Source organism: Vipera ursinii, assembly GCF_947247035.1.
Source record: "Vipera ursinii genome assembly, chromosome: 8".
NCBI classification, from domain to species: Eukaryota; Metazoa; Chordata; class Lepidosauria; order Squamata; family Viperidae; genus Vipera; species Vipera ursinii.
The window spans coordinates 26033574-26059319 of record NC_139519.1 but is presented as its reverse complement, the minus strand read 5'-3'; the positions used below and the strand labels follow the sequence as shown (position 1 = coordinate 26059319).

The 25746-nt window shown below is 51.9% G+C and overlaps 4 protein-coding genes and 1 long non-coding RNA gene across 9 annotated transcripts; 2 read left to right on the top strand and 3 right to left on the bottom strand.

Annotated features, from left to right (window-relative positions):
• The first annotated feature begins 72 nt into the window (after nucleotides 1-72).
• VPS11 (VPS11 core subunit of CORVET and HOPS complexes) lies at nucleotides 73-9534 on the top strand. The gene is made up of 16 exons (XM_083368733.1): nucleotides 73-245; nucleotides 334-481; nucleotides 872-1007; nucleotides 1573-1736; nucleotides 1848-2095; nucleotides 3243-3444; nucleotides 3714-3865; nucleotides 4561-4747; nucleotides 5289-5432; nucleotides 5572-5760; nucleotides 6188-6349; nucleotides 6429-6568; nucleotides 6706-6908; nucleotides 7904-8075; nucleotides 8387-8609; nucleotides 8698-9534. The coding sequence occupies exons 1-16, from the start codon at nucleotides 109-111 to the stop codon at nucleotides 8860-8862; spliced, it is 2772 nt and encodes a 923-aa protein (XP_083224859.1). The 5' UTR covers nucleotides 73-108; the 3' UTR covers nucleotides 8863-9534.
• LOC310643999 lies at nucleotides 9477-11795 on the bottom strand. The gene is made up of 2 exons (XR_014493206.1): nucleotides 11331-11795; nucleotides 9477-10331 (listed from the first exon to the last, which is right to left on the bottom strand). It is a non-coding gene; the product is annotated as an uncharacterized lncRNA (long non-coding RNA).
• On the top strand, nucleotides 10801-17982 carry HMBS (hydroxymethylbilane synthase). 5 transcript variants are annotated; one of them, XM_083368744.1, is made up of 14 exons: nucleotides 10801-11416; nucleotides 12477-12530; nucleotides 13850-13922; nucleotides 14064-14113; nucleotides 14259-14314; nucleotides 14523-14600; nucleotides 14835-14912; nucleotides 15382-15457; nucleotides 15980-16093; nucleotides 16184-16222; nucleotides 16776-16895; nucleotides 16978-17031; nucleotides 17224-17427; nucleotides 17553-17982. In XM_083368744.1, the coding sequence occupies exons 3-14, from the start codon at nucleotides 13883-13885 to the stop codon at nucleotides 17721-17723; spliced, it is 1080 nt and encodes a 359-aa protein (XP_083224870.1). In that variant the 5' UTR covers nucleotides 10801-11416; nucleotides 12477-12530; nucleotides 13850-13882; the 3' UTR covers nucleotides 17724-17982. The 5 variants fall into 5 exon arrangements, with proteins under 5 accessions (XP_083224870.1, XP_083224867.1, XP_083224868.1 ...); XM_083368741.1 differs by lacking the exon at nucleotides 10801-11416 and adding an exon at nucleotides 12002-12125; XM_083368742.1 differs by lacking the exon at nucleotides 10801-11416 and adding an exon at nucleotides 12145-12332.
• Nucleotides 17983-18197: 215 nt separating this feature from the next.
• Nucleotides 18198-21633, bottom strand: H2AX (H2A.X variant histone). The gene has a single exon (XM_083368745.1). The coding sequence runs from the start codon at nucleotides 18817-18819 to the stop codon at nucleotides 18385-18387; it is 435 nt and encodes a 144-aa protein (XP_083224871.1). The 5' UTR covers nucleotides 18820-21633; the 3' UTR covers nucleotides 18198-18384.
• Nucleotides 21634-21786: 153 nt separating this feature from the next.
• Nucleotides 21787-25719, bottom strand: DPAGT1 (dolichyl-phosphate N-acetylglucosaminephosphotransferase 1). The gene is made up of 9 exons (XM_083368739.1): nucleotides 25332-25719; nucleotides 25139-25259; nucleotides 24839-25052; nucleotides 24564-24710; nucleotides 24389-24473; nucleotides 23347-23535; nucleotides 22869-22956; nucleotides 22613-22768; nucleotides 21787-22312 (listed from the first exon to the last, which is right to left on the bottom strand). The coding sequence occupies exons 1-9, from the start codon at nucleotides 25484-25486 to the stop codon at nucleotides 22247-22249; spliced, it is 1221 nt and encodes a 406-aa protein (XP_083224865.1). The 5' UTR covers nucleotides 25487-25719; the 3' UTR covers nucleotides 21787-22246.
• Nucleotides 25720-25746: the final 27 nt, after the last annotated feature.

Sequence of the window (25746 nt, the reverse complement as noted above, 5' to 3'; positions counted from 1 at the left end):
GGAGCGTCACGGGGCGTGGCCTCGGCGAACGTCGGCCCCCGAGAGTCCCCGCGGCGGCGCGTCAGGCCTCCGGAAGTGGCTGTCCGTCGCCGCCCCCCCCCCGCCCCGATGGCTGCCTACCTGCAGTGGCGGCGCTTCGCCTTCTTCGAGCGGGAGCCGCTGACAGACTCCGGCGGGAACCCGGTGCTGCTCCCTCCGGGCATCGTGGTCTGCGACTCGGGCCGGGGCAGCCTGGTCTTCGGGGATATCCTTCCGTGGGCGCGGGGCGCGGGGCGCCGGGGGGGGGCGGGGGCCGGGCGCCCTTCTGTGGAGGCCCCTTAACCGCACCGCACACTGGGAAGGGCGGATACGGTTCCTGCCGCGCTCCCTGGACCTGAGCAGCTTCCAGGCCTACAAGCTGCGGGTGACGCACCTCTTCCAGCTGAAGCTGCACAGCCTCCTGGTGTCGGTGGGCGAGGAGGAGGAAGGGATCAACCCCCTGGTGAGCTCCGCGTTCAGAGCGACTCCGGTTTGGCTGCCCTGAATTGGAAGCCGGCTTTTCTGCCGGTGCGACTTGTATTTGTTTAATTTGCGCTCTCTCCGCTGGTCAAGAGGTTTCCTTTTGAAGTCTCTTCTCTGTGGACTTCTGAATCTTCGTGGGATTGATCTGATACGAACCCGTTCCACCTCTAAAATCCTCTAGCGCTAGGCTTTTGGCCATTGCTCTAACTTCCAGAGAAGCAAGGTTTATTATCCTGTCCCCAGACAGAGTAATAAGTAGTCAATATAAAGCAAGAAGGATACAGTTAAAAGGAGGTATTATGAACGCAAAATATGCAAGCTAAGAAACCTAGTACAAAATTTACCAGTCCAACAGTCTCTTTGTTTGTAGGTCAAAGTCTGGAATTTAGAGAAACGCGATGGTGGGACACCTCAGTGCACCAGGATTTTCCCTGCAATACCAGGCAACAAACTCACACTGGTATCCTGTCTCACCGTCCATGAAAATCTCAACTTCATGGCTATTGGTAACTAGAGTTGCTATCGTGTATTCCAAACATATATATTTATATTTATTAAACTTATATACCGCCCTTCTCCCGTAGGACTCAGGGCGGTTCACAAGGTTTTTTAAAAACAATACAACAAATTACAAAAATTAAAAACAATTAAAATGATTACATTAACCTTAACATGAATCGGAACGTGAACTGGGAAGAGAAATGCTTGGGAAGGCAGTCTGCAAAAGTATTTTTATATGCTTTTGTTAAAATCTTTGGTAGTTCAAGTGGTACGTGGGTACCTGAAGAATATCTGTAAACATCAGCTGGTGTGCGAAATGCAGCAGGGTAGGCTACCTTGGTTACCAGCTTGTTTCGGGGTCTAATGCAGGGCACTGGTGTTGAGTTTAAAGCCCTACATAGTACGGAAGAGGTTACCTGAAGGCTCCACTCAGCTTGTTAGAAGAAGGGAATGTTTTTAAAATGCCCTGTAAACCGCCCTGAGTCCTTCGGGAAAGGGCGGTATATAAATCTAATTAAATTAAATTAAATTGATCTCTGGATCTTGTGCTTGTTTCCTTCTTTCTCATAGGCTTTGTGGATGGGAGTGTAGTGCTTATCAAGGGGGACATTACAAGGGACCGGCATAGTAAAACTCAAGTCCTACAGGAAGGTGGCCATCCAGTTACTGGGCTTGTGTTTCGCCAATCAAGCAAAACAACTCATCTGTTTGTAGCTACCACTGAGAAAATTCAGGTATGCTGCTAGTCTACTGGGCAGTGAGGATGTGGCAGAACTCAGGCTTGACCCATTCTTTGCCTGATTAGATTTCTGTCGTCACTGCTGCCCTTTTCTTTGGCTTTGCAGTGTTATACACTCTCAGTGAAGGACTGTCCATTGCTGGAACTGGACATGCGTGGCTGTGGACTGCGCTGCTCCACTCTCAGCGATCCCTCCCAGGACCTCCAGTTTATAGTGGCAGGAGATGAATGCGTATATCTGTACCAGCCAGATGAGCGTGGGCCTTGCTTTGCCTTTGAGGGTCAGAAGCTGATTGTCCATTGGTATCGAGGCTATCTGATCATCGTGTCCAAGGACTGGAAAGCATCTCCCAAGTAAGTTTGTTTTATTGCTGGGATGGGTCTCTGGGCATTTAGACAAAACCCCTCTAAATACAGGTGCGTTTCTGAACATTCCTAATTGTACTAATTTGTACTTGCAATAAGCATTCTTGTCCTTCATTTCTCCTTATGTAGCAGAACAATTTCAGCTTTGCTTTCCAGACTGTGTCAGAACTCATTTTCTGAGAGTTATGACTGGGATTGTAAATAAATGATGAATGTAATTGCCTTAGGCCCGGGATATTTGCAGGACCGTCTGCTGCCAGGAACGTTTTCCCATCGCCCTGTGTGCTCACACAGAGAGGGCCTCCTCAGGGTGCCGTCGGCCGGACAATGTCGGCTGGCGACCCCCAGGGGGAAGGCCTTCTCTTTTGGGGCAGCTGCTTGGTGGAATCAACTCCCCCGGGAGCTCCGGATGGCCCCAGGCCTTCGGTCCTTTCGCCGTGACCTTAAGACATATCTTTTCCAACAGGCCGACCTGGACTGATGATAATGGGGTTTTTAATTATGATTTTAAATGTTTTTATTGGTTTTAGTGGGACTTTGACACAATTTAATTCTTTTTTAATATTTGTATTTTATTGTTGTTAGCCGCCCTGAGTCCTTTGGGAGATAGGGCGGCATACAAGTCTTTCTTTCTTTCTTTCTTTCTTTCTTTCTTTCTTTCTTTCTTTCTTTCTTTCTTTCTTTCTTTCTTTCTTAAATTTATTTATTTATTTATTTATTTATCTATCTATCTATCTATCTATTTATTTAATAGATTGATTGATTGATTGATTGTCACTAGGTGCCTAAAAGCACATGACTGATTTTGGAAACATTCATAGTTTTCAGTAAGATTTAAGATGTCGTCGTTTGTGGAATTATTTGATGGGTGTATCTATGCTTAAAAAGAAGCGTAGAGCAGGCCACTGTCTCTGCTGAGTGCACCACTCCCTTTTTCGAAGAGTGCAGCTCCTCGTTGGCATCACTCTTTGGAAGGGTGCAGGCGGGCGGGCGGGCGGTGGCCAAGGCTGCAGCTCTTCCTTCACTGAGGACACAAACATGAGGTCACGGTGTCTGTAGTTGAGGCTGTTTCTGTTTGAAAGGATTAAATGTAAGGTGGAAGCTTGGCTTTTGGTCTTCCTCCTCTCTGCTCCAGATCCGAGTTTCCTGGGGGAGATCCACAAAACTCTGACAAGCAAATCCTGAATATTTACGACCTGGGCAACAAGTTCATTGCCTACAGCTCTGTGTTTGATGATGTGGTGGATGTCCTGGCAGAGTGGGGATGCCTCTACGTGTTGACGAGGGATGGGAAACTCCATGTGCTGCAGGAGAAGGATACGCAGACCAAACTGGAGGCAAGGGATCCTTCTTTGCTTTTTCTGGAGCTTGCTGGGGCAGCGAGAGAGGGGCTCTTGGGCAAGTAGCTACAGCACACGCCCTGATCTGGTCCTCAGGGAACTTGCTTTAAGGCCTGCCCACTGCACAGTTCTTTCCACACCAACATCTGGACAAGGCTCTGAGGAGGGGAATGGACTTGACTGCTTCTTGCAAATGGCTGGAGAGAGCAGCTTTGACTAGAACCTCTGCCTGGAATCTTTCCTGAACCACATCTTCCTTTTAACAGATGCTCTTCAAGAAGAACCTTTTTGAAATGGCCATCAACCTGGCTAAGAGTCACCACCTAGACAGCGATGGGTTATCCGAGATCTTTCGCCAATACGGAGATCACCTGTACAACAAGGGCAACCATGATGGTGCTATTCAGCAATACCTCCGGTGGGTAATATTAAAAAATTAGGTGCAGATTTGGCCTCCCTCTCTCATGGGACTTGGCATCGATGGCGAGACTTCTCTGGGATCATAAAGCGGGGTTAGTATCCAAATAATTTGCATCTTCTTGCATGTTTCTCTTCCTCTTGCTGTCCTGTTAAGAGGGAGATTCACAAGATGGCAAATCTGTCCAAATGGGGACTGCAAATTGATGTTTCCAGTGAGCACCAGTCCTGAGATAGATCAGAGTGAAGGCTGGATAGTTCCTGGCTGGTGAGAGTATTTTTCCTCATCAAATGGAAGTTTTTAAGAAGTTTTTAAGAAGAGACTGGACAGCCATTTGTCTGAAATGGTATAGGGTTTCCTGCCTTAGCAAGGGATTGGACTAGATGACCTCCAAGGTCCCTTCCAACTTCTTCTTCTTCTTCTTTTATTATTTTATTATTAAATAAACGGAAGGACTGCCTAGGGTGTAAACAAAGTTTGGAGATCTATGGCGTGCATCAACTCAGGATGGGAGTATCTTTAGCAGGGTGCTCTTGAGAGAGGATTCAGACTGCTGAAGCCACCTATTCCCGCCCTCCTCCCCAAACTGGTCTTTGCTTGCTTCCATTCTAGTGGCGCCAAGGGTTGCAGCTGCTCACTTGTTTGTGACCTACATTGTTTAATCCCAGCAACTGGGACTTATGCTCTTTTCCTAGCACTATTGGAAAACTGGAGCCATCTTATGTCATCCGCAAGTTCCTGGACGCTCAACGGATACACAACCTGACTGCTTACTTGCAGATGCTCCACTTGCAATCACTGGCCAATGCTGACCACACCACCCTGCTGCTGAACTGCTATACCAAGCTGAAAGACATCTCCAAGCTGGAGGAATTCATCAAGGTGATGAGGCAAATGCACCTCGGTGCCTTTTCTTCTAGATCCCAAATGGCCCTTCTCTGTGAAGCCCCTGACTTTTACAGGTGTCTCTTCTGGCAGGGAAACCTACGCTTATCAGTTTCACGAAGAATGGTTACGTTGATGTTCTTTATATATAGTCTTCTGAAAATTTTAATCTGTCTTCTCTGCCCGAGTTGCCAGATGTGCTAGAGTTTTCCTGTGCAGATGTAGAAAATCTCGTGAGATGAGATGCATCCTCCGTCTGGTGAGGATGTCACTTCAGTCCTGGAGTGAGGAAACCTTGGAAAACTTCCCTTTGCAAGGGAAAAAAAGCAACAATTACGTTCTCCCTTCAGCTGATGGGATGACTTAAGTAGAGTTCTCTTTTCTCTTAGCTTTGAAGAGGGTGAAGAGTGCAGGCCTTCCTCCTCTTTTGCAGGGCACGTGGTCCCAGACGTTTGGGCATGAGGGAGCCTGGAAGGCTCCATTTGAGGTTTAGCTGACTCGGTCTGGGTTGACTCCGTTCTCTTTGTGCCTTCTGTAGACCAGTGAGAGTGAGGTGCACTTCGACGTGGAGACAGCTATAAAGGTACTTCGCCAGGCAGGTTGTTATTCCCATGCTGTGTACTTGGCTGAGAAGCACAAGCACCATGAGTGGTACCTGAAGATCCAGCTAGAAGATATCAAGGTGAGGCCTGCCTGGTGGTTTCTGGACTTCTCGTTTGGCAGCCGAGGGAAGTGGGGAGTGTAAGCCTGTTCTGAGATTGGCTCAACCTGGAGAAGCAGAGGTAAAACGTTTTTCAGTGCCTGATTCCTCGGTCTTGCAGAACTTCCAGGAGGCCCTGTGTTATATCGGCAAGCTGCCCTTTGAGCAGGCTGAGAGTAACATGAAGCGCTACGGCAAGATCCTCATGCATCACATCCCCAATGAAACCACTGAACTGCTGAAGATCCTCTGCACAGACTATCGGCCAAAGGAAGACCATGAGGGTTCTGGCCTGCTGGCGGAGCAGAGGGTACGGGCTGAGGCTTGGAGGGAGAAGTGGGATTTGGGGCACAATACCAGTTGCCCAAGGGGTGGGGCTGAAGTGTCTTGAGCCCAAATATCATGAAAGGCTTTAAAATAACATGAAACCAAATCGGGGGTAGTAATTTGCGTATAGCCCGGGAAAGGGTAAGGGTGTTGACAAAGTGGGAAGGGGCAGGAAGGGCACAAAAAAATCGGGCTTCCTGTGACAATCTCCTGTTCGTGCTGTTAGAGCAATTCTATTCTTCCTCTAGTTTCACTGCAATGTTTTCTGTGATTCCCACTGTACCCAGTGGATGCGTCTTGTACGGAAATGTTGGTGTTCTGGGAGGCAGATGGCTCTGCTTGAGGGTTTAGGAAAATTTTGCTATCTGACTTTCTCTTCTGCTCTCCTACCTAACTGCTTCATGATGCAGGCAAATCCTGATGAATTCATTCCCATCTTTGCTAACAACCCCCGGGAGCTGAAGGCTTTCTTGGAACACATGTCTGAGGTTCAGCCAGACTCTAAACAGGGTGTATATGACACCCTGCTGGAGCTCCGTCTCCAGAACTGGGCCCATGAACAAGATCCACAGGTACGTCCTGGGAGATTGCTAAGTGGGGGGGCCCTGGAGTCTATCTGACATCCAAAAATGTCCTCTTGGGTCTTCCCAGATCAAAGAGAAGCTGCACAGTGAAACCATTCTCTTGCTGAAGAGTGGAAAGTTCCAGGAGGTTTTTGATAAAGCCTTGGTCTTGTGCCAGATGCATAATTTCAAGGATGGGATCCTTTACCTCTACGAGCAGCACAAACTGTGAGTGCAAATGAGCGAGTTCTTTGTTACTTGGGAAGGGGAAAGAAGGCTAGCCGGTTTCAAACTGGCCTAGTTGGTGGTCCTCAGGCTCTTCACCAACTCTTGTCTGCCCTATATTGTGTCTCTCGTCTCCCCAGTTTCCAGCAGATCATGCATTACCACATGCAGAACGGGCAGTACCGGAAGGTAGTGGAGGTTTGCGAGCTGTATGGGGAACAAGAGGCCTGTCTTTGGGAACAAGCGCTTGGCTACTTTGCCCACAAGGAGGAGGACTGCAAGGAGTACATGGCGGCTGTGCTCGCACGCATCGAAACCAAGAATCTCATGCCTCCTTTGCTGGGTGAGGCCAGACTCTGCCTTTGGGGTGAGGGTGCTGGCCGCAGTTAGCTGAGCGCCAGCACCTTCTTTTTTGGCAACAGAGCCAGAGAAGAAGTAGCTTAGCCTTGCCCACCCTGGGAGCAGTGATTTTGTGGAAGTTGGTGATGGGAGCTATTTTCTGATTTTCAAGTGGCCATTGCCGCTGAGATGTGGGTGGAAAATATCTGAGCAACTAGTCCTACTGACAGAGTTACCAAGTTTTGGCTTCTCTTGATCTTGGAGGGCAGCCACGTCCTTGCACAGCAGCCCCTGCTCACACTCTTCTCCCATGTCGGTTGTGCACTGTGCCTCACTGCCAGCCTGTGAATGGGAGTGGGAAAATATTTTGTTGGACTTCAAAATAGAAAAAAGGGGTATTTCAGTAATTTAATCCATTTGATAAACAATACTCGTCTCTTCCAAAAGGTGGGAACCCCTCCTTATGCGCACACAGATGAAAACCTGAGAAAATAATAAGCTTGCAAGGTGTCTGATTCAGCTCGTACATTTTGGGGGTTTATATGCTAATTTTTTATATTGTTATTACTTCAAAAGTGATTTTAACAACACAGGAGGAGCTAAGTTTATTTTTGGATGGGTTGCTGAAATGGCTGAGACAGTCCGGCAGCAAAACACACAATAGCAATAGTACTTAGACTTATATATCGCCCCATAGCATTTCACAGCTCTCTCTGGGTAGTTTACAATGTAAGCATTATTTACATACTGCCCCCCAAAATCTGGGGGTCCTTATTTTACTAACCTCGGAAGGATGGAGGGCGGGGTCAAACTTGAGCGGATCAAACTCCAGGCTGTGGGCAGAGTTCACCTGCAATGCTGCCCTTTAGCCACTGGGCCGTCAGGGCTCCTACAGACGCCCTGGTGCACTTTTTGGCTCAGATCAGTATTGTGGAAGAAGCAACGCAGCAAGGGCACCCGTAGTATTCTTTCCTGCCCTGATGGGTGTCTCTTTTCTAGTTGTACAAACCTTGGCTCACAATTCCACGGCCACCCTGTCAGTCATTAAGGATTATCTCATCAGCAAACTGCAGAGACAAAGTTGCCAGATAGAGCAGGATGAACAAAAAATCCAGAAATACCGGGAGGAAACCAAGCGGATCCGCCAGGATATTGAAGAACTGAAAACAAGGTAGCTATAGAACCTGCTGCTAAATCTGTCCCAGAGTCAGCAGATTCCACCCATCGCCCTGTTCTGCAGGGTGATGCAGTGTGGAAATGGAAGTGCTTAATCAATTGGAAGAGGAGGCAAAATCTCTTGCAAAAATGTTGAGCAGAAATTCCACTGCTTCCTCGGAAGGCTGCTGCTTTTGCCCCCCTTTGGGAGTACAGGCAGTGTCTTCGTCCAAGGCTTAGAGGTCAGATCAAAGGAAAGTGACTGTGGCAGCACTGGGTGACTAGTGCCAAGGGGGTGCCCCACGTTTGTTGACTTTTTTCCTCTAGTCCCAAAATATTCCAGAAGACAAAGTGCAGCATCTGCACCAGCGCTCTGGAGCTGCCCTCGGTGCACTTCCTCTGCGGCCATTCCTTCCATCAGCACTGCTTTGAGAGCTACTCGGAGAGCGGGTCAGAGTGCCCCACATGCCTTCCTGAAAACCGGAAAGTCATGGACATGATCCGTGCCCAAGAGCAGAAGCGAGACCTGCATGACCAATTCCAGCACCAGGTGGGTTCCTGGGCGGGCTCTGGTGTTTGCAAAGAGGCTCAAATTTTCTCATCCCTGCCAAACATCCTTTTCTTTTGGCCTCCGGCAGCTGAAATATTCCAGCGACAGCTTCTCTGTGGTTGCTGATTATTTTGGCCGTGGTGTTTTCAACAAACTGACCCTCCTCACAGACCTTCCTCCGAGCAAGTCGGCTGCAGTGCTGGATGCCAACTTGCAGCGGGACCTGCTTGTCAAGACAAAGAGGAGCACCTAGAAGTCCTTCCGTCCAGATGGATTTACTTTGTGAAGCTGGGAAGTGGCAGAGACGGACCCAGGCGGGGAGGGGAAATAATGCGACTTGGGGGCAGGAACCTGCTGGCTGTCCTTGGCTCTCCCTCCTCCCCAGGACGGGCACCAGGCAGGGCTGGGGCGGAGGGGTGGTGGTGCAACTTTCTCTGGCAGAAACAGCCTGACGGGCTTTGGTTCCGGGCCCTGCCTGGCCGCTGACTCTCAAGCAGGCCTGAGCAGAGCCTCTGGGGTCTCTGGGGGGAAGAATAGCGGGGGGGGGGGCAGGGAAAGGCCACCCTCCCTCCTTGAGGGTTCATGGTGTGACTGCATGACTGACTAAAGGGCACTCCTTCCACCTGCCTCCAGGCCTTCTTTTGCATGGGGGGGGGCTGGGCAAGGGTCCCTGGCTTGGGTGAGGTGTCCCACCAGCCCAGAAGTCTCGCTGGAGTGAAGGTGTGCTTTCCAGCTGATCGCATATGTGCTCTCATGTTCAGCATCTAGTCATTCACTCACAGATAGACCTGGGAAATTGCCACACTCAAATCACTTTCAACCAAACAATGAGGCAGAAACGGTTCTTTAGAATTCATGGAGACCCAGTTAATTTAAAATAACAGCAAACTTTATTGATTACAAAGTGTATCTCTTGCTTTTCTCGCTTTGTCTCTTTCTCTCTCTCTCTCACACACACAAACACACACACAGGCTTCAGGACCGCAAAGTCCTTGCTTTGTTGGTGGGTCTCAGGGAGGGGCTTCCCATGTGCTCAGACCCAACTTTTGTCAGATGCGGGTGACATTTTTTCATTTCCTTCTTAATTACTTTCCCTGATGGACCTTTTCCTGGCTTTTGTTCACCTTGCTTATGTGCTTGTTACACCTTTCACTTATACTGGCTTACCCATTTCTTCCCTGGCATCGAGTTAAATTTGAGATGACACAAAATGGGGCTCACCCATCACCCACCCAGAGCATTATAGGTTTTTGTATGTATTCTTGCCAGCAGGTTTTGCTGTCTAATTGGCATGGAAGTGCAATATTTTAAGAAAACAAATTTAACACATTGAAAGATTGAAGAGATTAATACAAAGGCAAATAGAAAAAAAATGAACCATTTTCCTTTCCCAGGATCCTAAACCAGGTAACCAAGATGCGAGCCAAGAGCAGGTCAATCTCTTCAGATCTTGGGTGCGGAATGGGACAACTCTCTGCAGACAACTCACCACCTTCTGCATTCTTTAATTACTCAATTCCACCATTTCTTTGATATTACAACTCTTGCCCCATGGTGAGTTAGCCACAGTGAGTTGTCCCAAACTCCCTGAGCCAATTCTACAAACACTGTTGTTAAGGGCTTCTGGACATAGTCCCAGGAGGAGTATTTTGAAGAGAATGTAGGTCTTCCTGGCTTGGATCTTGAGAAACAGGGGAAGCCTCAGTTTGTGTCCAGGTACACCTGTAGATAAGCAAAGCGAGAAAAAGGACAAAAGAGGGACTGGTGCCATCTTTGGTTTAATGTCACTTGGAATAGCTTAAGAGTGGTTCCCAAACTTTTCTATACCCCACACCCCTAGAACTCTTCTGATATATTCTCGCACCCCTTACAAAAGTTCGAAATAACGGCAACAAATTATGCATAGACGCTATAAATTGAAAACCCAAGTTTCAGCACCCCCTGGAATATCATCTTGCACCCCTGGTAGGGAACTCCCAGCTTAAGAGATTCGTAAGAGATTATGGGCTCCTAATCAATGCATCATCCCCAGATTTCACAGTGAACACCAGAGTGCGTGGGAAACCAAACAGGATTTCATAGGGACTATATCCAGCTGGAGATGGAGCTTCTAATTGGCTCCTAGAATGGTTGGCAAAGAGTCTGCCCACGCATGTGGGTGTTGGAGACAAGAATTTCCTTATTCCCAATTGTGGGGCAAAGACTTCAAAGAGTTGAGTAACAAAAGATGTGCTACCTGTTGAAATCTGGAATGGTGCGCTGCAGTGACAAAAGACCTGTGGGTGGTGCAACAACCTTGCAGTGGGGTTTCCAATTTTATTGCGTATGGACAAGGCTTCCACCCATTCAGAAAAGCCCTTAATGTAATCCAGGAAAATTGTGTCCCATGTACCAATGTGTCTTTGCCCATAGAATGGAAGTTGCAACTTGGCATCCCAGACAACGTGCTGACCCCTTTGCCACTGACTGGGTCCCATTACAACTAGATGTGCCTTCAGCAAGATTTTCTTTGCTCCTTCATCGGCCATGTTGTGCGAGTTCAAAATAATCTGTTCCTGTTCCCCCAATTTAGTTTCCCCTACTAAGGCATGTGCCTGTTGAGCAATCTAGTTCTGCCTCTTGTATGCTGTAAGAATTTGGTGACTTCCAAACTACATCTCTGGTAGAAACGGCAACACAGGGTTAGAAAAGCTAAAGGCTAAGCAAAAATTCGTTTTCTACCTTAGCATCTCTCCCTGGATGCACGGACTCCCGATTCAGGTGACGCTTCTTCCTTGACTTGGTTGCAGCGACAGTTCCAACACCAGGTGGGTTCCTGGGCGGGCTCCGGTGTTTGCAAACAGGCTCGCTATCCTCATCCCTGCCAAACATCCTTTTCTTTTGGCCTCCGGCAGCTGGACTATTCCAGCGACGGCTTCTCTGTGGTTGCTGGTTATTTTGGCCGCGGTGTTTTCAACAAACCGGCCCTCCTCGCAGACCTTCCTCCGAGCGAGTCGGCTGCGGGGCCAGCTTGCAGCGGGGCCGTCCTTCGGCCCAGATGGGTTTACTTTGTGGAGCTGGGAAGCGGCAGAGACGGACCCGGGCGGGGAGGGGGAGAGATGCGGCTCGCCTTTCCCTCCAGGACGGGCGCCAGGCAGGGCCGGGGCGCAGGAGGGGGGGCGGCGGCGGGTGTGGTGCGGCTTGCTTTGGCTCCGGGCCCCGCCTGGCCGCTGACTCTCCAGCAGGGCTGAGCGGAGCCTGCGGGGAGGCCGCCCTTCCTCCTCGAGGGCGCCGCTGCCACCGGCCTGGCTTTGCGCGGACGGGCCGGCCCCGGCGAGGTCCCCGGGCAGGAGCTCCGCCGGCTACAGGCGGGCCCGGGCTCGGCGCCGGAAGGGGCGGTTCGGGAAGGCCCGGAAGTGGCGTCACGCGGGGGGCTCGACGCGCCCGTCCGGCTAGGTGACCCCGGTGGCGGCGCTCGTTCCGCCGGCCCGCCGTCCTTCCGCCGGCATGAGCGGCCCGTCGCCGTCGCCGCCCCCGGTGAGCGCAGCCCTCTGCCCGGCCCCGCTGGCCGCCTGGCCTCTCCGCGTGGCCCCCTTTCCCCGCGCCGCCCCTCCCGCCGCCCGCCTTATCGCGCTTCCCAGAGCGGGGCGGCGCCGGCGGGCGGGCGGGCCGGTCGGGGAGGAGGTCGCAGCCGCCCGGCCTCGGGCTGAGAAGCGCTGCCGGCCGCCGGAGATGGCGGCGGAGGTGAGGGGCGCGCGCGAGGCCGCGATGCCTCGGCTGGGGCGGCGGAGGCAGAGGAGGGTCGGCCCCGGGCCTTTCCTCCCGGTCTCGAAGCGGCTGCGGCGTTCCGGCCTCGCTTTGCGTCTAACGGGAGAAAATTCTTTGCAGAATAAAAACGCCTCCGACAACCGGACCATCCGCGTGGGCACCCGGAAAAGCCAAGTAAGGGTTCCTAAGTCCTGACACGCCGCGATAGGGAAACCTTTCGGTTGCTCTGCGCTTTTGTGGGGGGTGGGAGTGCTGATTTTTCTCCTCTGCACAAACTCCCGGTTGTTTCTCGCAAGTCAGCAACATTACCCAAGGGAGGGAAAGGCACAGTAGTCGGGCGACAGGGGTGGCCTCCCTTTTTTTCCTACCTTTCAGAAGACCCTTAGGGTGGGGGTGATCGTAACCCCACTGGGCCCCCTAAGCAGCTGAGCCACAGAGAACTTTGTAAGCTGCACCCAGCTCTTCAAATTGCACCTATGCATTTCTGCATTGCAGGGTGACGGGGTACAGCAACTTCTAGCAGCACTTTAGAGTATCACCTTTGGTGACTGGTGCACAAAACCCACTTTTTCTGGCCCTTTAGCACTCATGATGTTACCTATTTGGGTAATGAAATGTCCGCAAGAAAAAACCCAAGCCCAGAAACCACCAAGGACCCCTCAGTTGAAACCTGAGCTACAAATATTCTTTATCAGTACAAAGCCGATAAGGCATTGTTGGCCTTTGCTTGGCTGACAGGGTTAACTAAAGCTTTGGCAGTTGGACCATCCAGAGTAGATTGAGCAAGCCTTGCTCTCTTTTCTTTAGCGTAGGAAGAAATGCAACCTTTTTTGCTCAGGGCTGGAATGGAAAGCAAGCAGGGAAAGTTGTGCAATGTGACAGTGCCAGGAAAGCAGCATCTCCAGCCACAGAAATCCAGCACGGCTGCTAAGGCAGAGGCGTTGAAGGATCCACCCAAAGATGCAGGACTGGGAAAGGCTGATAATGCCATGCCTTCGTAACCTAGAGCTAATCTCCACCTGCCAGTCTCTGGCAAATATGGGGAGGCCAGCAAGGAGCCAAGCAGAGAGGAAGGGATGGGTGGATGGGGGAACAGCTCCCCGCTGCCAAGGCCCAGGAACTGCCTTTCCTCTCGTCCAGCAGCACAGCCAGAGTCTGCCCCCTCCAGTCTCATCTGTTTGGGTTGTTTTTTTTAAATGCCTGATGGAGCTCAGGGCAGGTGGTGCTTTGTCTTCTCCTAGCACTGTGTTCCCGTAGTGGTGCCTGAGGTCAGAAAACAATGTTTGTGCGAATAACAGGCCCACTCAGAGCTATTTTAGCAGAGAGGATAGAGGGGCAGCGGTTTCCTCTTGCCTGGGCTCTTGTACGAGCAGCAGAAGGTTTGAGTTCTGCCGATTGAGTCCCCTTCGTGATGGGAGGCAGGCAGCTGTTGTGTTTCTGATACGCTGGGGGGCCCTTCTGAGAGCCTTTTCCTTCCTTTCTCAACACTGCAGCTGGCTCGTATTCAGACCGACAGTGTGGTGGAGATGCTGCAGGTGCACTACCCGCATCTCCGCTTCAAGATAGGTGAGCGTCCGGGGAAGGGGGCCTGTAAGAGAGGGTCTGCTCTTTGAAGTGGTGTGGAGGTAGTCCAAGCAGGTATATTAGGGGCAAAATGGATGGGAGGGGGGGCATGGTTACCCTCCAACTTTTCTTTTTCTCTGATAGTTGCCATGTCAACCACTGGAGATAGGATTCTAGACACAGCCTTATCCAAGGTTTGTTCCCCTGCTTATGTGTTTGTTTTTCTGCCTCAGCCAGGGCTGTCCAGTAGGGCTGTGTGACAGTAGAGCCCTGGGGGTCCTGGGCAGAGTGGCCTTGCAAGACTGGAAGGGTACCCATGCCGTTTCTCTTCCCCAATAGATTGGAGAGAAAAGCCTTTTCACCAAAGAGCTGGAAAATGCGCTGGAAAGGTCTGAGTAAGTGCTCTTCTTCTGAAGGTTTGTAGAACATTGGTGGTCAAAGCCCAACTCTCCAGGACCATGGGAAAAGTAACATGGGTCCCCTGGATAAGGGCTGCTCCCTACTTGATGGCCAGTCAGTGTGCCAGGGGAGAAGCCAGCACTTCAATGCCAGACACACCGTGGCATGATGCAGATTGCAGATTTCTGGCCTTCTTTCTTTTAGAGTGGACTTGGTGGTTCACTCCCTGAAAGATCTGCCCACCTCCCTGCCACCAGGCTTCACAATTGGCGCCGTCTGCAAGTGAGTTTGAGCTCCTCTTTTCCTTGTCTGGGTGAGCCAAGTGGTTGGTGCCCCTGCCCATCGGCCCTCCTTCCTTTTGCTTGTGAACCTGGCCACAGCAGAGGTGCCTGGGGAGTGTCTCAGGAGCAAGAGGGGCCGAGTGGTGCTTGAGCTGCTTTCTCTGCTTGGCCTGCTATCCTTTTGCCAATGTTTACTGGAGAGGTTTCTGAAAAAGTCTTCCTCCATCCTTTGCAGGAGAGAAGACCCACACGATGCTGTCGTCTTTCACCCCAAACATGCTGGCAAAACCCTCAGCAGCCTGCCTGAGAAGAGGTGAAGGGCTGGCTGGAGCAGGGGCTTGGTCTTGCTCCCACCTCTGGAGTCCCAGCCAGGATTGATGCTATAGTGGGCTGTCTGGGTGCTGTGCAGGAGGGGGGAGAACAGGGCTGCCTTGCTTCTTGGAAAGCAGAATACAGAATAACAGAGTTGGTAGTCTTCTAATCCCATCGCCTGCTCAAGCAGAAGACCCTATGCCAGGGGTGTCAAACTGCCACCCCATGGGCCAGATGCATCATGGTGAAACTGCGCCCACCCCGTTGCCAGCAATGGAAAAAAAGTTGCGATAAGTCACGACACGTCGCGTGACATTGCGAGTTTAACATACCTGCCCTATACCATTTCAGACAAGTGGTCATTGAGCCTCTTGTTTAAAAATTGCAGCTTGCAAAGGGAGGAGGGAAGAGCCTGGGAGATCTTAATGTTCTGAGTAGCCTTGCTCATCCCAATTCTGGTTTTTCTGTAGTGTAATTGGGACCAGTTCACTTCGCCGTGCAGCTCAGTTGAAAAGAAAATTCCCTCGGCTGCAGTTCAAGGATATTGTATCCTTTCATGATTCAGGCGGGCCCAAGTTTACCTTTATTCGTCTGATTTCTCTGACCACCCAAACTTGAAAAGCAACTCTGGGCTGCTTACAATTAGGCAGAAGTCTAAAACCGTTGTGTGTGTGTGTGTGTCATCTGCCTGCTCCCAATGAGAAACACATGCTGGAAAAAGACAGGCCTTGCTTTGCTCCTTGCTCTGGCCTTTATTGTGTCTCCAAGCAGCTCACAAGAACAGTAACTGCATCAGTGATACACTGCTCCAATTCATAACAAAATTTAGTCTGAATAACCTAGCTTTTATCCTGAAAGAATTGAGATAACAGCTGGTTCTTACTCCTTCTTCAAGGCACCTTTGTTTTTTCCGGCCTGAGTTTGGCCTTTTGCAGCTGAGATTGGCTTCTCAGAAGGGCTGTGTGTCCCTCCCTCCCTCCCAGGCTTAGTGACCAGCTGCCCCCACCTCCCAGCAGCAGGTCTGGCAGGCCAGCAGAAGCCTCTTGGTTTTGCTTAGCCTTCCGACAGAGGGGCAACCTGAACACCCGCCTGAAGAAGCTTGATGAGAAGGAGGACTTCAGCGCCCTGGTTCTGGCAGCAGCTGGCCTGAGGCGCATGGGCTGGGGGAGCCGCATTGGCCAGGTGAGGGGCAGGGCTTTGGCATTTGTGCTACGTTGTCCCAAATATCCTATTTTAAAAAGTAGTCTGTTGCTGACTCTCACTTCCCTCTAGATTCTGAGTCCCGTGGACTGCCTGTATGCAGTTGGGCAGGTGAGTGATGGGATCTGCCTGCCCATTTGAACCTCCCAGGTTTCCTTTTGGCAATGGAGCCCCACATCTCTCTCTCTGGCCTCTGGAGAACACCTGGACCTTGGATATTCTGGTATTCTGGGTCTCTTCTGGAAGGGAACTGCACTGCTGAAGATCCCAGAGCCGGGCAAGGAGGCACCCTGGCTGGCCACTTTTTGGGGTGGGATACACTCCAGAAGGGGGTGCTGCTACTTACTCTTCTGCTAAAGGGGGAGCTGTTTGTTTCCCTTTGCTGGGTATCTGTTGTGGTGGGAGACTACTTTGGCGCAGAGATCTTTCTTGATCAGGCAGCAGGGCTTAAGTGAATCATTTGGAAGGGGAGTGCCCCCTCCCCGTCCCAGCTGACATGCCTAATAGGACAGTGCCTCCGCCAAAGGTACATTTGTACTTAGGGATGGGAAGCCCTCAAGGGACCGTGATGCAAGTCCTAAGGAAGGAGAATGCACTTTGGGGGCCCCTGAATCACAGGAATGGAAAAGGGCCCCCTTCCCTTTACTGCCCTCTCCTCCTCCAGGGCGCCTTGGCCGTTGAGGTGCGGGCCAAAGACCAGGAGATCATAGAAATGATCTCAGTTTTGCACAACGAGGAGACCGTGCTGCGCTGCATCACTGAGCGAGCCTTCATGAAGCACTTGGTAGGTCTCAGGCTGGTGGGGCCCCCTGGCCATGTCTTCAAGCCCCCTGGCCATGCCTTCAAGTTGATGCTTCCTTCCGCAGGAAGGAGGCTGCAGCGTGCCGGTGGCTGTGAGCACCCAGCTGAAGGATGGCCAGGTGAAAGCAACCGACTGCTCCCCCTCCTGCTTCCACTGAAATGCAGACACCAGCAGAGTACAGAAGCCTGCCTCGTCCTGGGGGAACAGTTTAGAGAGAGCACCTTTTTTTTTAAGGAACAAAAATGGGGGAAGGCTGTTCACAAATGCTGGCATTTGCTTGCTAATTAGTTTCAACCTCCCTCTTCTCCAGCTGTACTTGACTGGAGCGGTCTACAGCCTTGATGGTTCTGACAGCTTGCAAGAGACCATGCAAAGAAATGTGAATTTTCCCCTGGAGGTAACAGTCTTGGTTGCTTTCAGAGTAACAGCTACAGAACTCCTTCCGTTATGTGGGGTTCACGAGTTAAGTAGGATAACCTCTTTACTGCAAGGAGCAAATCTGAACACATTCGGGGTGTGTGTCCCTATTGTTAGCTATCAGTTCAACTTGACCCCCAGCATGTCATAGCCCTGGAACTCACCCCAGGGTGATGTGGCTTCTCCCCAGATCTTTTCCCACAGGCTGCCCTTCCTTTTCAGAATGAAGATGGTCCCAATGACAACCTCCAACATGCTGGCATCACAGCAAGGAACATCCCTCGTCTTGCTCAGGAGGCAGCAGAGAGGCTGGGCCAGGAGGTGGCCAATCTGCTGCTGAGCAAAGGGGCCAAACAGATCCTCAGCGTGGCGAGGCAGCTTAGCAGCGCATGATGGGCACCACCTCCTCAGAGAGCTATGATGCCGGCCAGTTATTCATCCCTCCCGGAGGAGGGGAGCAAGGGGTGACCTGCCGCTAGTTCTGCCAGGGGAGCAGCTGAACATTTGAGGTGAAGATGCAGGTTCGGGACAAGAATTGCAAATCTGCATATCCACCAAGGAATCACTGGTTGGTCCAGCAGAGGTGTAAAGTTGAACTCTGCTGAGAATTTGGGAACAATTATTGCTAAAACCTATTAAACAGAGAAAGCAGTCTGGCGCTTTTTCCATTGAACCTTACCAGGGTGTGCAGCGGATCGGGTTCTTAAACCCGAAAAAGCAGATTTTTTTGGGGGGGAGCGGGCCAACTGAGAACTAACTCGCGACCACCCCCCACGGGTCAATGCGGCTGGGCTGGAGACCCACCCTCGGTTCCCCCCATCCTAGTTTGCGCGCGGGGAGGGGCTCACAAAGTACCGGACGAGCGCGCATTTTCAACTTCCTTTTATTGGGGTGAGGCCGCGAACAGCCCCGCCATCGAGTGAGACGCCGGCCGCCCCTTCCCGCCGCCCGCGGTCGCGAGTCCAAGCACGTGGCGCCGGCAGAGGGTCCGCTGCTCCCGCTCGCCCAGCTTCTCCGCCTCGGCCGGGCTCCGGTTGCCCCGCGGCCGCCGCACCTAGTACTCCTGCGAGGCCTGGAGGGTCCCTTTCTTGCGTCCCGCCGCCGTCCCGCCGCCCTGGGCCGCGGCCTTCCGGGGCAGGAGCGCGGCGGGAATGTTGGGCAGGACGCCGCCCTGCGCGATGGTCACGCGGCCCAGGAGGCGGCCGAGCTCCTCGTCGTTGCGCACCGCCAGCTGGACGTGACGCGGGACGATGCGCGTCTTGCGGTTGTCGCGTGCCGCGTTGCCCGCCAGCTCCAGGATCTCGGCCGTCAGGTACTCCAGCACCGCCGCCAGGTAAACGGGAGCGCCGGCCCCGACCCGCTCCGCGTAGTTCCCGCGTCGCAGCAGGCGATGCACGCGGCCCACCGGGAACTGCAGCCCGGCGCGCGACGAGCGCGACTTGGCCTTGGCCCGGGCCTTCCCGCCGCCCGCCTTGCCGCGGCCCGACATCCCGAGCGCCGGAGGAAGCGAGGAGCCGCCGAGCGGGAGGCGCCACCTTTATATGGCCCGCGCTTCTCCCGCTGGCCCTCCCGCCGCGGCCGCCGATTGGACTCTCCGCCCCGCGCTCCTGGTCATTGGCTGATGCCAGGGCCACTGAGCAGGCAGCGCGCGCGATTCAAAGGTTGGCAAAAAGCCGCCTCGGAGGAGTCCTTCCTGAATAAGCCGCCTGTAGCCGAACCGACGCGAGGCGACGCGTGCGAAATCGGAAAAGACCTGGGAGATCTTCTAGTAGTCCAACCCCCTGCTCAAGGCAAGAGCCTTGCACCATTTCAAATGGTTGCCCAGTCTGTTTTTTAAAGCCTCCAGTGGTGCAACTCCCACAACTCCGGGAGGCAAGTTAATTCACTGATTATTTTCGCTGTCAGAAAATTTCTACGATGAATCTCTCTTTAAAAGGCTTCCTCCCTTTACTTCTTGCCCTGCCGCCTGCTGCTTTGGAAAATAAGTCGATCCTCTCCTGTCTGGGACACCCCCCAATCCTGTCCTCGAGGCTAGGCATACCCAGCTCCCTCCACTGTTCTCCGTACAATTTAGTCTCCAGACCCTTTTTCTTCTTTGTTGCTCTTTCTGGAGCTCCAGCAACCTTTTTTCTATCATGGTAACCAGAACTGGGTGCAGTATTCCAAGCGTAGCCTTACCAGTGTGGTACACAGCGGTACTATCACTGCTTGTAATCGTGACGCTGTTCCTGTTGACGCAGCCCAGAACTGCCTTGGCCTTTTTGGCAGCTTGCAGCACACGGCTGATTCTCTCACCTAGACCTGTTGAGACAGGCATCACCTATTCTATACCGATGGTTTTACCTGTCTATGTACAGGACCTTAATTTCTCACCACTAAGCTACACCTTGTTAAGATAGGGGTCAGTGTTCAAGTCAATCAAGCTCCTTGGGGGGTTCCTTTCCCCCAGCTCGATGTCATCTGCAAATTCAGTGAGTTCCTCTTCTATCCCCTCATCTAGATCATTTATTAAGATGCTGAAGATGGAACTGTGAGGTATCCCACTCCATGCTTCCCTCCATGTAAATGTAGTTCCATTGAGGACAATATGCTGGGTGTAGTTCGTCAACCAATTGCGAATCCATCTGGTGGTGGTACTGTGTACCTGACATTGCTCTATCTTACCAGAAAGTAGGCTGCAGCCCACTTTGTCCGATGCCCAATTGAAGTCCTAGTACACTACGTCTATGACCTTTCATTAGTTCACTAATTCAGTCACTATCAGTAAAGGCAATAAAGTTTGTCTGGTATGATCTGTTTTTAACAAACTCATACTGGCTTCTAGTAATCATCTTGTTTCTAGGTGTTCACAAATCCTCTGTTCAACTATCTTTTCCAGGATTTTCCCAGGTATTGACGTCAAATTGATTGTTCTATAATTTCCTGGATCCATTTCTCCCCTTTTTATAGATTGGGACATCAGCCCTTTTCCAGTTCCCTGTATTACAAGATATTTGAAAGATTACATTCCATGACTCCGAAATTACATCTGCCAACACATTTAAGAATCCTGGGATGCAAACCATGTGGCCCAGAAGATTTGTATTCCTCCAGGGTGGATAGGTATTCTCTTACTAATCTCTTTCTTATTTTGACTTGTATACCTGTTCTCTCTGTGTGTGTGTGTGTCCCAAAGGTGCTTTCTCATGAGGTAACTGGACTTTATTTTTCCTTTGAAGACATTTCACTTCTCATCCAAGAAACTTCTTCAGCTCTGACTGGACAGGGGGAAATGGATTTATATTCTTTGCAGACAGCTGGTCATTTGCAATCTTTTAGAACAGGCATGTCAAACAGGCCGCACCCAGCCCGGCCCCGCGAGGGCAAAACAAATCCCAATATGTCACAATATGGCCCACAATGCGATTGGGTTTGACACCCGTTTTAAGAGAGGCCATTTGGAGATTTACCTGTCCCCAGGGTCAGCTGAGTAGTGCAAACATGCGTAAAGCCTTCTTGGCGGCAGGATGTTTTCTGCCCTGTGTCCCTTCACGGTTGAAAACAGGCACAGGCTATTGGGGATGAGTCTGTGCTGTCTGCATCTCAAACTGAAGCGCAAATGGTTCCTGCAGTCTGCAATGTTTTCTGGAAATCCATTCATACTCTCACCATTCGAAGGGTGTTTCATCCCAAAGTGCATGGCTAAACATCTATAGAGATTCACAGCCATCCCGGTCCACATACGTTTGCACTACTCAGGTGACCCTGAAGACACAGGTAAACCTCCAAATGGCCTCAGTGACTGTCTAAAAAAAATGCAAATGGGGCAACCATGACCTGGATGACTGAGAAACTCTAGAGAGACCTCTCTCTCTGTGCTGCTTTTGGTAGGTTGGGCTATTTCCTCCTTTTGCGTAAAAAACAGGCAAAGAAGGAATTAAGCAGCTCTGCTTTCTCCCTGCTGCCTGTCACCTCTTGCCCTCTACTCCCATTAGAGGGCCTATCGGTTCCTTTTCCTTGTTTCTTTCATATCAAAAGAAATTTTTTCTTTTTCTTTTTCCCCCCTTTTCCTTCACCCTGCCTGAAGGCAAAAGTGAAGAGCTTTTTAGCATTTCTTGTATTTTGTGTATCCAACATCCTCTCAACAAGCTCTCTGCAAAAACCTTCCACCTCTTCCAAATTGATGACATCAGTTATACACATATGAATGAAGGCAAATATCCGCCTCCCAGTATAATGTTGCAGGATCCAATCTGGGCCGGTCACCAGGACCAGAGATTTTGTCTTCCGAGCTTTCGTGGGTTCAAGTTGCAGATTTGCATAATGAGGCCATCAACCGTGGGCCACGTGCCTCTGCCACAGCCGCCTCCCCAGCTCACCCTCTGCCTATTCCTACACCGTGTCCTCAAAATGCTCGATCTCCACTTCACCCCACTATGGTAGTCTGACACATAAATATGTTGGGTACAAAATGGGGTGTAGAAAAACTCAGTACAAATTTATACCCAGCAGTGTTTGTGGGAAAGGTGGTAGCACAGCAGTTCTAAACAGGCTTCAGAGCAATATCTCAAATACATGAAGTTCTTTCAGCACAAACTGAAGAAACCCAAAGCAAATCCTCCCTTGGAGTAAACAGCAAAGAAACCATTTACGAAGCTGAGTGTCCCCTGCTTCGCCAGTTGCTACAGGCGTTGACTCTGTTGGATTCCCTCCCAAGGATACCCACAGGCACCCTGAGATCACTAGGGGTGGAAATGTTGCTTCCAAGCTGCGTCTAGGAGAGGCCGAGATTTGGACCCTTTGGCTGGTCTGATCTTCCCAACAGCAGCAACAGCAGCAGCAGCAGCAGCCCTTCTGCCAGGAGCTAAGAACGCCCTGGGCTTTTCTCAGATGCATTGGATAACAGGGACAGAGGAGGAGCAAATGGCCACGTTGGCTCAGGCATCATAAAACAGCCGCACAAGCTGGTACCGGATACCAAAAGCTACCAAGCTACCGGCAACCTCAAGACAGAAAGGAGAAGGGGGAGGATAGTGCAAATATGCAGCTGATGGCTCATAACTCATCATATTGAGGCTTTGCTCACCTCGTTGTAACTGCTAGGATGCAAAGTACCCCTGGCTATGCATCCTGCTTTGCAAAACCCTTGGCCAGTTTCATGTAATATACCACAGCAGTCAGGCAACAGCGTGTGTACTGTGGAAACTAAAACTGCTTACCCTTAGTAGGTTTTGTTGAAAAGGGCACAACTGTCATCGCCAAGGGAGCATCCCTGAACTGCCCCCCCCAAAAGTGCTCCTTACCTGGATTAGCAGCAGCAGAACCGTCAAGTTTTGTTCAGGAGTTGGTCCTTTTAGCTTCAGCACAAAGTTAATAAGGGTCATGTTATTGCATTCTGTAAATTCTCCGTCTTTGTCTGTTCCCTGACGCACATCAACTAGGCAGAGTGTCTCAGCTACCTGGAGAGAAACACGTTTTACTGATCAGGTAAAGGTTCATCAGCATGAGGGAAAAGAGCCAAGACACTCTCAGAAGATTGCTGCTTTGGTTAACAGTTACCTTGAGAGTGTATGCTCCCCAAGGAGAGAGGTTCTTTGACTTGAATCTCGAGTAGCTCATCTCTAGCTTCCCTGTATCTGTGTTGAATCTGAAGGCAGAGACGGAGGCAGTCAGGGGGGAAAGGGGGATGCAGCCAACACCAGGATGAGCAGAAACCCGGTTGCAGTAAGGGACTGCAGAGGGCACCTGATCAAGGCAGGCAACCTTCACCCCAAGAAAAGGAATGGTTCTGAGTAAAAGTGAGAGGATCCTTTGTGCAGTTTGATTTGACAAGTCCGTAGGTGAAGGAGATGGGTGGGTTCAAAAATGTGAAATATAAATAAAATAAAATACAGATCTCAACCAATGGGATTTACAGCCCCGATCTTTGCCCAGGACCATGGCCTTTCTCAGAAGCCTGCTTTGAAAGGAATAGCGCTTTTCTTGGCTCTTATTCTGGTTGCAGCCAAGCAGCACGCAGGCTCACCCTTTTTCTTACCTGGGCAATCGATGGCGGGGGCACGGAATGATGTGGAAAAGCTGGGGCAGCGAGTAGAGAAAGTTGACCACTTGGGGGATGAAGAAGAGAAGCATTGTCTTGCTGAAATGCCCAAGGATGCCCACCACAGCAAAGGTCATGCCAGCAAAATAGCAGAAGGTGTCTCCCACGAACACACGGGAGGGGTACCTGCAGTAAGCAGATGTGGCCATTCAGTAAAGACTTCTCCCCACAGAAGGCAGAAAGAAGCATTACCCATAATAAAGAGAAGGCACTTAATGCAGAGCTGGAAGGGACTTTGGAGGTCTTCTAGCCCAGCCCCTTGCTCAAGCAGGAGACCCTATACCATTTCAGACAAGTGACCGTCCAGTCTCTTAAAAACTTCTAGTAATGAACACCCGCAACTTCTGAAGACAAGCGGTTCCACTGGTTAATTGTCCTCACTGTTAGGAAGTTTCCCCTTAATTCCAGGCTTTTCATCCATTGTTTCTTGTCTTGCCCTTTGGAAAATAAATTGACCCTCTCACCTTTGTGGCAGCCCCTCAAATATTGGAATACTGCCATCGTGTCCCCCCTGGTCCTTCTTTTCTCTAGACTGGCCATTCCCAAATCCTGCAAACGTTCTTCACATGTTTTAGTCTCCAGGCCTTTAATCGTCTTGCTCCTCTCTGCACTTTTTTTTTCAAAGTCTCAACATTTTTTTTTACATTGCGGAGACCAAAACTGGATGCAGTATTCCAGGTGTGGCCTTACTAAGGCTTTATAAAGCGGTACTAACACTTCACGTGATTTTGATTCTATGCCTCTGTTTATACAACCCAGGATTGTATTAGGTGTCTGTTTCCGCTTGAAATCAGATTACTCTGTGACTATATCTTCCTTCTCAGGAAAGAAGGTTCCAAAGTGCCCTATGGGGAGTTGTGTAACTCCTCCAGACTCTCAAACTGTCACCCACAATTCGCCCTATAAGGACTGCAGATTCTGCCGTGAGAAAAGGCTGGCCTTTGCCTTCAAAAGTGTGTGTGTGGGGGGGGGCTCTTACCAATTGTGGTACAGCAGTCCTAGCGTGGTAAAGAAAAAAGGAATCATGAAGTAGAGGGAGAAGACGTGGTCATCCTTGTAATCCCCTGCGAGAAGGCAAATAAGGAGCAGGCAGGTTAGCCAACTGGCAGGGCCCAACTGGCCTTTGCCGAGAGGAGGCTAAACCGAGTACCCACCAGACAGCTCTGCAATATTGAAAGCAATGATGGAGGCAGCGATCACCAAAGACTGCCCGGCTTCCAGACCGTTAATCCCAGCCAGAATGTTGATTGCGTTGGTACAGAACACGGCCAGCATGCCCATGTACACGTAGTACAGTATCCCTGCAGGAAAAGCACACGGCAGAGGAGACCCGCTTTGACCCTCCACCAGTCAGCCCCAGGGCTGCCCTCGCAGCCTCCCACAGCAGCAGCAGGGCGGGGAGCCACAGGCGGGGGGGGGGTGCCCTCACCCAGGTCGAGGTAGACGCCCAGCAGCCGCCGGAAGGGCTTGGGCACCACGATGGTGGTGTTGCCAAAGTTGGTGAAGTAGACCATCAGCAGCGGCAGGGAGGCGGCGGTGGGCAGCAGCAGCTTGTGGCGCCAGCGCAGGTTGAGGACGTCGTCGGCGAAGCCCAGGAAGATCATGCAGCAGATGGCCAGGAGGGCTCCCACCAGCGCCACCAGCTGCGAGGCAGGCGGGGAGCGGGAGGGCCGTCAGCGCCGCCGCCCCCGCGGGGCTCCCCTGCCCGCCCGGACCCGGCCCGGCTGACCTCGTGGTGCGGGAAGGCCTGGCAGCGCTCCTCGGAGAAGCAGCTCAGGAAGGGCACCGGGATGAAGCAGAAGAGCAGGAGCAGGAAGACGGCGCCGCTGATCACGCCCTGCGACTCCGGGCTGCGGACCAGAACGCCGCCGCTCAGTCCCGGCCCCCCCGCGCCGCCGCCCCCCCGCCGCCCGGCCACTCACACGGGCTGCCTGGAGCGCTTGTTCAGGTCGGCCCCGCACAGCCGCGCCGCCAGGAAGTGCTCGCGGAAGGCCGGGATCAGGCGCAGCGTGGCCCAGCAGCCCAGCGCCGAGCCGGCCAGGTTGATCAGCAGCGGCAGCAGCGGCAGCTTCCACATCGCGCCGCTCCTGCCCGGATCCCCCGCGGACGCCTCGGAATGGCGGCCCGCTCGCCCGTCACGCGACACCTGCCGGCGGCCCCACGTCACCCGCTCGCTCGCTCGCTCGCTCGCGGGCCGGCGGGCGGGGCCCGTTAAAGGGACCGCGGCGCGGCACGTCGGGCGCCGCTCCCCGCCCTCCCGGCTCTTGCGCGCTGCCCCTCCGCCCAGGCGCGGGCCGGGCCAGCCGAAAGCGGCGAGGGGGCAGCTTCCGAGAGCCC

Bases quoted from the DNA above. Each gene is read 5' to 3' on its own strand.
- DPAGT1 (XM_083368739.1), bottom strand. From the start codon at position 25,486: ATGTGGAAGCTGCCGCTGCTGCCGCTGCTGATCAACCTGGCCGGCTCG. The intron at 25,260-25,331 runs GTGAGTGGCCGG...TCTGGTCCGCAG, and splicing joins AAGCGCTCCAGGCAGCCCGT to CCCGGAGTCGCAGGGCGTGA. The intron at 23,536-24,388 runs GTAAGAGCCCCC...TGCTTACTGCAG, and splicing joins GGACTGCTGTACCACAATTG to GTACCCCTCCCGTGTGTTCG.
- VPS11 (XM_083368733.1), top strand. From the start codon at position 109: ATGGCTGCCTACCTGCAGTGGCGGCGCTTCGCCTTCTTCGAGCGGGAG. The intron at 2,096-3,242 runs GTAAGTTTGTTT...TCTCTGCTCCAG, and splicing joins GACTGGAAAGCATCTCCCAA to ATCCGAGTTTCCTGGGGGAG. The intron at 3,445-3,713 runs GCAAGGGATCCT...TCCTTTTAACAG, and splicing joins ATACGCAGACCAAACTGGAG to ATGCTCTTCAAGAAGAACCT.
- HMBS (XM_083368741.1), top strand. From the start codon at position 12,096: ATGAGCGGCCCGTCGCCGTCGCCGCCCCCG. The intron at 16,223-16,775 runs GTGAGTGATGGG...CTCCTCCTCCAG, and splicing joins GCCTGTATGCAGTTGGGCAG to GGCGCCTTGGCCGTTGAGGT. The intron at 17,428-17,552 runs GTGTGTGTCCCT...CTTCCTTTTCAG, and splicing joins CAAATCTGAACACATTCGGG to AATGAAGATGGTCCCAATGA.
- H2AX (XM_083368745.1), bottom strand. From the start codon at position 18,819: ATGTCGGGCCGCGGCAAGGCGGGCGGCGGGAAGGCCCGGGCCAAGGCC.